Source organism: Haliotis rubra, unplaced genomic scaffold (assembly GCF_003918875.1).
Source record: "Haliotis rubra isolate DU_JTF1 unplaced genomic scaffold, ASM391887v1 Scf1462, whole genome shotgun sequence".
NCBI classification, from domain to species: Eukaryota; Metazoa; Mollusca; class Gastropoda; order Lepetellida; family Haliotidae; genus Haliotis; species Haliotis rubra.
In genome coordinates, this window is record NW_025765406.1 from 124300 (window position 1) to 134233 (window position 9934).

At 43.0% G+C, this 9934-nt stretch overlaps 1 protein-coding gene across 1 annotated transcript; it reads left to right on the forward strand.

Annotated features, from left to right (window-relative positions):
* The first annotated feature begins 244 nt into the window (after positions 1–244).
* Positions 245–4757, forward strand: LOC124269671 (beta-1,4-galactosyltransferase 4-like). The gene is made up of 3 exons (XM_046704707.1): positions 245–362; positions 2253–2482; positions 4524–4757. Exons 1-3 carry the CDS (start codon positions 245–247, stop codon positions 4755–4757), a joined length of 582 nt encoding a protein of 193 aa, XP_046560663.1.
* Positions 4758–9934: the final 5177 nt, after the last annotated feature.

Sequence of the window (9934 nt, forward strand, 5' to 3'; positions counted from 1 at the left end):
TCCTACACACAGAACACCATCTAAAGAAAATAGCATCCATACTTTACGCATAAAAGCCTTGTTCATTTGTATGTAAAACATTTTCAACTGGTTGGCCATAACAGTACATGATATATCGGCCTCGTAATCTATGGCGTCGTTCTTGCAATTCTTGCGGAGTTTACTTTTGGGGATTTTGGTAATTGCTAGCATGTGTAGTGTGTTGTTAATAAGGAAACACCAGTCAATCCAATACACGTACAAAATGTCCAAGGAAGCAATGAAATCAGTGCCGGTGACTGGAAGATTAACATCAGCAACAGCAGAGAGGCCACTGGATGTAGCATTACTTTCCACATGCCCTGGAACACCACCAAATATAGGTATGTAGACATAAATAATCAGGGTCGAAACAGAGCATCACCCAAGAACTGTTAAACTTGGACCGTCACCTGTCACAAATTCCGGACAGCCTTGGTGATTTTCCAAGTTCCTTTTGTGCCTTTTAAGGTGCATTGTACATTGCTTCCGACTGACTTGGACAAAGTACTGTGACTATGTGTCCCAGTCCACCCAGCTGTAAGTGAATTAAATTTTTAAGGCACATCGGCAGAATTTCAGCCATATCGTGACTATATCGTTATGTAATAATAGTTAGTGAGTGAGTTTGGTTTTACGCCGCTTTTAGCAATAGTCCAGCAACATCACGGCGGGGGACACCAGAAATGGGCTTCACACATTGTACCCATGTGGGGATTCGAACCCGGGTCTTTGGCGTGACGAGCCAACGCTTTAACCACTAGACTACCCCACCACCCCCACATTGCTTCCGACATCTTTCCATCTGTACCTAAAAATCGATATACCTCCGATTGTGAAAATATGGTGCATGTTACATCAAAACTATCATCATATATTTTCGAATTTTTTCTCCCACTGGATTCGATTTCTATTGTCTCTTGCTTAGACTTCGTTTGTTATGTTGTCATGGGAACTAAACATGGAAGAGTAACTCTTACCAACATTGACAAAAGTGCCACGTAGTATTATTAATGGTTTACGCAATTATTAAATATATTGGGCACTTTTTAGGAAAATTTGTGTCCACCCATGGCAATGTACTTTTCTATATTGCTTAGAGGACAAATATATCCTGATTTTCGTTTCGCGATTTCTCCAGGAAAATCAGGTCATTATGCAACTTCTTCTACGTGACATCGACACATGATCTTTCTGTCAAATATCATACACACAACACACGTTCCAATTTTATGCATAACTCTTTTACAAACATTATTATGACACGCTGAAAACGCCAGTCCAAAATGAGACCTAACAGACTTCTCACTCAAGTTGATCAAGTTGATATACTTACTGGTTAGAGAGACGAAGGTCTCAGGTTCGATACCCAACAGCGTCAAATCCAATGAGGGTACTTGCTGTTTGGTGCCGTAGGTATAACACAAAGAGTGTTAGGCTCGGAATCAGTATTCTTTGCCTGAATCCTTGTTAAACTGTAGGATGGTGTATGCAGTTCTAGGGACACATGTTGTAAACAAATTACAAGCAGTTACACAAATGCATAGGTGCAATATTAATGAACTTGACATTAAACACCACCTCAACCTCCTAACTGTTACTTGAAAGGTCTAATCTGTTGATAAACTGCAGCGAAAACTGCAGCAAGTCACTCACTCACTCACTCATCCATACATTGTTACATATACTGTTACACATAACTAAATAGAAGGCAACAGCCCAGAGAGTGTCTTTTATGTTGTATTTATTGCCCTAAAAAATAAATTGTCTACAATTCAATAAAGATGTTTGAAAACAAAAGAAAAAAGTTCTTAACTGCCAGATTAGTACTTCTTTCATACGAGTGAGTGAGTGAGTTTAGTTTTACGCCGCTTTTAGCAATATTCCAGCAATATCACGGAGAGTGACACCAGAAATGGGCTTCACACATTGTACCAATGTAGGGAATCGAACCCGGGTCTTCGGCGTGACGAGCGAACCCTTTTACCACTAGGCTACCCCACCGCCCCTTTGCAAGAGGAGCGTGTGAGGCTGAATCTCACAAACATCACCCTAGATAGTTCACAGTACCCCGAACACTTTCGATGTCTCCTCCATGTGGAGATGACTCTGAATATGGTTTGATATCCCCTCTTTGGAAGCAAATCTATCGCCTGCTTTATTTGGCCTTTTCTTCCAGTATCAAGAATAAACAGTGCCATAGAATAGAAAACGGATACATTTTCTGTTTCAAGGTGAACCTGTGAAGCTGAATTTCACAAACATCACCCTGGATCAGTTGCGGACTAAGTATCCCTCCCACCCTGGGGACAGGTACAGGCCCGAGGGGTGTCGGTCCGGGCAGCGACTGGCCGTTGTTATTCCTTACAGAGACAGGAAGCAACATCTGGGGATCCTTCTCAACAACCTCATCCCCTTCCTCAAAAAACAACAGGCGGACTTTACGATATTCGTTGCAGAACAGGTAAATATATATGTATGCGGTGTACTTTTATAGTTTATGTGGTTCATCATTGCTTCGGTTAAACTATCGATGTGTATCTTATCCAAAAATGGTTCCTGCTTTGCTACCCAAATCTACTTTTCTTAGAGCCTTCTGAACATGTCGCAAGTTTCCATTGCTTGTCTCCTTGTGGAGATACATACCAGGGGAGAACATCTGGCAGGTTCCTAAATATTGTCTAAGATTCCAGCGCAGAACGTTCCGATAGTACCCAACGCCTGTCTTCTCCGAGCCCCCGGGCCGCTTTACATCACACAAGCGTGAGTTTGGTACGCCAAGTACATTTACCTATGAAGAAATTCAAAATATGTTTTCTATGATAAAAGTGTGAAACTTGACATGTGTAAACCTGATTGTTGAGATCTCCCATGGTGATATGACACAAGTAGATTCCGGGTAAGGATATCGGATTGGGTGGTTAGATCGATTGCTTGTTATTGTATTCGTTGATCGATGATCATGATGTTAGTGACCGTACGGGGCTGCCCAGTCCAGATACGGTTATTTTCAGACATGTCCAATATAAGCATAGATTGTTGTTCAACCAGCAACACCTGTATGACTAAATTGAGTGAGTTTAGTTTTACACCGCTTTTACCTATGTGGGGAATCAAATCCAGGTTTTCGGCGTGACGAGCGAACGCTTTAACCACTAGGCTACCCATCAACCCTACATGACTAGAAGATTGTTGAAAGTGGAGTCCGTACATTGTTCTGTGATAGAATACATCTGTAACATTAGCTGTATATATCGGTGTCATCCGTTTCATTACAGTTGGCCTTCGCCCGTGGCCTGTAACCTTTTCAAGGTGGACTAGTTTGTTCCTCAGTGGCTCATGACACTGTCATCCGTCTCCTGAAATAAACATTGTGTGAAAAAGCAGAATAAATAAATCCGTCATTTCCTATGGTAAAAGTAGGTCTTAAGTGATGGAAAGGGGATCGGATTGGCTACTAGCGGGTCATCGTTTAGAACGATACTTAAAACATCAATCCAGAGTCCAGGGTATAATGCCTGCAGAACTGCTGAATTCGCGTTAAATAACGAAGACAATGTTGACAAAATCAGGCATTAAGATTAGGAAACTGGAACAAGTAGAATGAAAAATCAGTCAACTCATATTACGAGTCAGGTAAAATATATGCGTAGCAATCAATTATATGTATTATATTCTACACCTTTAAGGTGATATTTGAGAAAGGGGAAACGGACGATTGCAATTATCCGTGCAAATTGGCGTACGTTAATTTTTTTTATAAATATAGGTTATCATGCAAGTGTTTTTGGATGGTTATTACCCTGCATTAGGAATATACATTGTATTTTGCGAGCCAAAACACACGAGTGTGATAACCTACTTATCATTATACAATGCCATTCTTACTTTATAACTTTAGAAAATGCGATTTTAATTGCCACAAATCATGAAACTAAACTTCGTGGAATGTGCATAGATATCTATACTACCCATCAAAGGTTTAGATTTGCTTAAATCAGTCACTATAACTTATGTATGTACATATGGTTACAATGAAGATGAATTTCTCCACTGTATAAACAGTACCTTTAAACTGTATGGATGATTTTACAAAATCTAGTTCAGAACAGTTGACTGAAGTAAGTGGCTACATTTACACTATTGAGTCTACACTTTTGATGGGGAGTATATGAAGTCACAAACATGTGCGTCGCATTACGTTGCGTCACGCGCTCGGTGACACAATTTTCTGCGTTAGGTCATCTAGCTCCCATTAAGATTTTTATGTCAAAGCACATATCATTGTCAACAAATCTTAGCTTACGTTTGAAAAATAAATACAAACTCGCGTGGAACTTCAGAAACATTTAATTAACCTTTGAACAACTACACTTTAATGTTCGCGTGACATTCTGCACCTGGATTTCTATGCCGTCTGCTCGCTAACACTGACAGTCGGTCGGGGAACTGATGTTGGTATCTTCGTAAACCTATGGATTTCTATCTTCACTCCCACATTTCAGGTGCCGGGAGGAGTATTCAACCGAGGTCTAATGATCAATGCGGGCGTCACGGCCGCGCTGAAGTCGGATAACTTCACCTGCCTTGTCATCCATGATGTTGACCTCATCCCAGAGACTGGCGACAACTACTACCGTTGCCGGGAAGACCCTATACATCTGTCGACTGCCATATCTAAACACGGATATAAGTATGTACAAACCGACATTTTGACCAACAACCAGTATCTGGCATGAACATATTTTACAGAAAAACAGATTCTGAATGAAGTTAAAAAAATATAATAAAACGGAGCTCAGAGACATTCTTCAGTATCTGAAACTGCAGTAATCTTATCTTGCATGAGCTCTACTTGGAATATTTGTATCATGGTCTATGTAAAATGTTCTCGTCACGATATGGCTTAAATATTACCGATGTGACGTTAAATATTAACTCACTCACTCACTCACTGTATCAGGGTCTGTTTGCCTGATATCATAGCGTAACTGTCACTACACCCACAGGTTTATGAAGTTTTGATTGAAATGAAAATCTCACCATTTCCAAGTGCAATCCTCACACGGTCCGTGTACCAAGACCTATTGTATTATGACAACATTATGTGTGTCATTTTGTGTTATTGAATTTCATCACAGTGCGTGAAGGGGTCTCCTTGTGGGTTTCCCTGCAGGTGTTCCTCGGGGGGTGGGGGTGGTGTGGTGTGTGTGTGTGTGTGTGTGTAGCCTAGTGGTTAAAGCGTTCGCTCCACACACCGAAGGCCCGGGTTCGATTCCCGACATGGGTACGATATGTGAAATCCATTTCTGGTGTCCCCCGCCGTGATATTGCTGGAATATTGCTAAAAGCGGCGTACAACCAAACTCACTCACTCACTTTGTGGGTTTCTCTGTAAGTGTTCCATTTTATCCGTTTCTCATTGTACGTTTCCCTATAGTTTCCTCTATTGCTTAATGGAAGAAGTCGTAAAATCTGTATATGAGTATATAAATGTGCGTGTGAGCGAGGGGATGTGTATTCGTACCAAATGGGTACAATGTGTGAGTGACATTTCACACATATTATTGGGAAATTGCTGACTCATACACGCTTGAACATAGATATTCAAATGTCGTTGTGACAATGTACTTTGTTGAACGTAGAACAGGCGCTATGGTGAAAGGTCTTACAGTTTCATCGTATAAAATATCAATGCTTTAATGAATGCGTTTACCTGCAGGTATCCCTTTGTTGCCGGTTGTCCTTGTGGGTTTCTCTGCAGGAATATCTTTGTTTCCGGGTCTCCCTGTGGGTTTCCCTGCAGGTGTCTCTTTGTTTCAGGTTTTCCTTGTGCGTTTCTCTGCAGGAATATCTTTATGTCGGGTCTCCCTGTGGGTTTTCCTGCAAGCGTTCCTTTGTTATCATTTCTCTATGTAGGTTTCCAGCAGGTTTTCATTTGTTTCGTGTTTTTCCTTGTGGGTTTCCTAGCAGATGTTCCTTTGTTGCCGTTTCTCCTTGTATGTTTCACCGCAATTGTTTCTTTGTTGCTGTTTCTCTGTGTGTATTTCCCTGCAGGTAATCCTTTGTTTCCGTCTTTCCTTTTGGGGTTTCCTGTAGGTGTTCCTTTGTTGCCGTTTCTCATTGTGGGTTTCCCTGCAGGTGTGTCTTTGTTGTCGGATCTTCTTGTGGGTTTCCCTGCAGGTGTTTCTTTGTTTCTGGTTCTGCTTGCGGGTTTCCCTGCAGGTGCCCCTTCGCTTCCGGTCTTTCTTGGTGCTTTCAATGCATCTGTTCCTCTGCTGTCGTTTCTCATTGTGGGTTTCCATGCCGGTGATCCTTTGTTGCGGTTTTTCATTGGGCGTTTCCCTACGGGTGTTCCTTTGTTACCGTTTATCCGTGTAGGTTTCACTGCAGGTGTTACTTTGCTGCCGATTTTCCTTGTAGGTTTTCGTGCATGTGTTGTATTGTTTTCGGTTCTATGTATGGGTTTCCCTGCAGGTATTTCATTGTTACGGTTTCTCCTTGTTGGTTTCCTCGTAGGTGTTTCTTTGTTACCGTTTCTCCCTTATGGTTTCTCTGCAAAGTATTACTTTTTTGCCGTTTGTCATTGTGAATTTCCCTGCAAGTGTTCCTTTGCTTCCTGTTTTCTGCGTTGATTTCCCTGCAGGTGTTCCTTTGTTGTCGGTTTTCCGCGTGGGTTTCCCTGCAGATGTTCCTTCGTTGCTGTTTCCCCTTATGGGTTTCCCACCAAGTAATCTTTTTACCGGTTTTCCTCGTGAGTCTCCCTTCAGGTTTTCCTTCCTAGCGGTTTCTCTTGTGGGTTCCCCTGTAGGTGTTCCTATGTTGTTGTTTATGCGTGGGAGCTTCTCGATAGATGTTTCTGTGTCTTTTATGGGAGTTTCTCGGTTGGCGATATATTGTTGTTTCGCTTGGTGACTTTCGCGGTGGGTGCTTCTTATTTTTGTGTGTGTGCATGTTTATCGGCAGGTTTTTCTCTGCCCATATTTTATAAGAGTTTTTCAGTAGTGTTTCCATGTTGCCGTTTCTATGTGGATGTTCTCGGGAGGTGTTTCTATGTAACTTGGTGTATGCATTTCTGGGGATATAATATTTGTGATATCGAAACACACACTTCCAATAATCTCTCTGTATGTCTGTGTACGTAGAAGCAACGTCTATGTTCGTGTCTTTGTAGGCTCCCTTACCCAACGTATACCGGAGGTAATCTTGCCATATCCCCAAGTCAGTTCAAGAGGATCAATGGCTTTTCTAACTGGTACTTTGGATGGGGTGGAGAGGATGACGATTTTGGAATAAGGTAATATAGATATGACCGTCAGGTCTTTATTTTGTTTTTAGTGCCTCAGCGCCATACGCCTTGGCAAATGTGTTTACAGCACCCCATTGCTGGTCGTGAAAGGCGACCGAATTGGGCAACCTGTTTGCCGTGGGTGCCGTCCCTGTGTCGGCGTGATTCTGGTGACTGGGGGAACTGGTTCAAAGGAACAGACTTCCTCGGTCCATGACACATTTTCACTTAATCACTTCCCTTCAACCAGTTGTCAGCTCTTTGTTAGACAAATGTAGGTGTCGGTGTAGGACGTGATTCTAGTGATTGAGGGCACTGGTTCCAGGAACAGACTTCCTTGGTCCAAGACACATTTTCACTTAATCACTTCCCTTCAACCAGTTGTCAGCTCTTTGTTAGACAAATGTAGGTGTCGTTGTAGGACGTGATTCTGGTGATTGAGGGCACTGGTTCAAAGGAACAGACTTCCTTGGTCCAAGACACATTTTCACTTAATCACTTCCCTTCAACCAGTTGTCAGCTCTTTGTTAGACAAATGTAGGTGTCGGTGTAGGGCGTGATTATGGTGATTGAGGGCACTGGTTCCAGGCACGGCCTTCCTCGGTCCATGACACTTTTTCACTTAATCACTTCCCTTCAACCAGTTGTCAGCTCTTTGTTAGACAAATGTAGGTGTCGGTGTAGGGCGTGATTATGGTGATTGAGGGCACTGGTTCCAGGCACGGCCTTCCTCGGTCCATGACACTTTTTCACTTAATCACTTCCCTTCAACCAGTTGTCAGCTCTTTGTTAGACAAATGTAGGTGTCGTTGTAGGACGTGATTCTGGTGATTGAGGGCACTGGTTCAAAGGAACAGACTTCCTTGGTCCAAGACACATTTTCACTTAATCACTTCCCTTCAACCAGTTGTCAGCTCTTTGTTAGACAAATGTAGGTGTCGGTGTAGGACGTGATTCTGGTGATTGAGGGCACTGGTTCCAGGCACAGCCTTCCTCGGTCCATGACACTTTTTCACTTAATCACTTCCCTTCAACCAGTTGTCAGCTCTTTGTTAGACAAATGTAGGTGTCGGTGTAGGACGTGATTCTGGTGATTGAGGGCACTGGTTCAAAGGAACAGACTTCCTTGGTCCAAGACACATTTTCACTTAATCACTTCCCTTCAACCAGTTGTCAGCTCTTTGTTAGACAAATGTAGGTGTCGGTGTAGGACGTGATTATGGTGATTGAGGGTACTGGTTCCAGGCACGGCCTTCCTCGGTCCATGACACTTTTTCACTTAATCACTTTCCTTCAACCAGTTGTCAGCTCTTTGTTAGACAAATGTAGGTGTCGGTGTAGGACGTGATTATGGTGATTGAGGGCACTGGTTCCAGGCACGGCCTTCCTCGGTCCATGACACTTTTTCACTTAATCACTTCCCTTCAACCAGTTGTCAGCTCTTTGTTAGACAAATGTAGGTGTCGGTGTAGGACGTGATTCTGGTGATTGAGGGCACTGGTTCAAAGGAACAGACTTCCTTGGTCCAAGACACATTTTCACTTAATCACTTCCCTTCAACCAGTTGTCAGCTCTTTGTTAGACAAATGTAGGTGTCGGTGTAGGACGTGATTCTGGTGATTGAGGGCACTGGTTCAAAGGAACAGACTTCCTTGGTCCATGACACATTTTCACTTAATCACTTCCCTTCAACCAGTTGTCAGCTCTTTGTTAGACAAATGTAGGTGTCGGTGTAGGACGTGATTCTGGTGATTGAGGGCACTGGTTCCAGGAACAGATTTCCTTGGTCCAAGACACATTTTCACTTAATCACTTCCCTTCAACCAGTTGTCAGCTCTTTGTTAGACAAATGTAGGTGTCGTTGTAGGACGTGATTCTGGTGATTGAGGGCACTGGTTCAAAGGAACAGACTTCCTTGGTCCAAGACACATTTTCACTTAATCACTTCCCTTCAACCAGTTGTCAGCTCTTTGTTAGACAAATGTAGGTGTCGGTGTAGGACGTGATTATGGTGATTGAGGGCACTGGTTCCAGGCACGGCCTTCCTCGGTCCATGACACTTTTTCACTTAATCACTTCCCTTCAACCAGTTGTCAGCTCTTTGTTAGACAAATGTAGGTGTCGGTGTAGGACGTGATTCTGGTGATTGAGGGCACTGGTTCAAAGGAACAGACTTCCTTGGTCCAAGACACATTTTCACTTAATCACTTCCTTCAACCAGTTGTCAGCTCTTTGTTAGACAAATGTAGGTGTCGGTGTAGGACGTGATTCTGGTGATTGAGGGCACTGGTTCAAAGGAACAGACTTCCTTGGTCCAAGACACTTTTTCACTTAATCACTTCCTTCAACCAGTTGTCAGCTCTTTGTTAGACAAATGTAGGTGTCGGTGTAGGGCGTGATTATGGTGATTGAGGGCACTGGTTCCAGGCACGGCCTTCCTCGGTCCATGACACTTTTTCACTTAATCACTTCCCTTCAACCAGTTGTCAGCTCTTTGTTAGACAAATGTAGGTGTCGGTGTAGGGCGGTGTAGGTGATTATGGTGATTGAGGGCACTGGTTCCAGGCACGGCCTTCCTCGGTCCATGACACTTTTTCACTTAATCACTTCCTTCAACCAGTTGTCAGC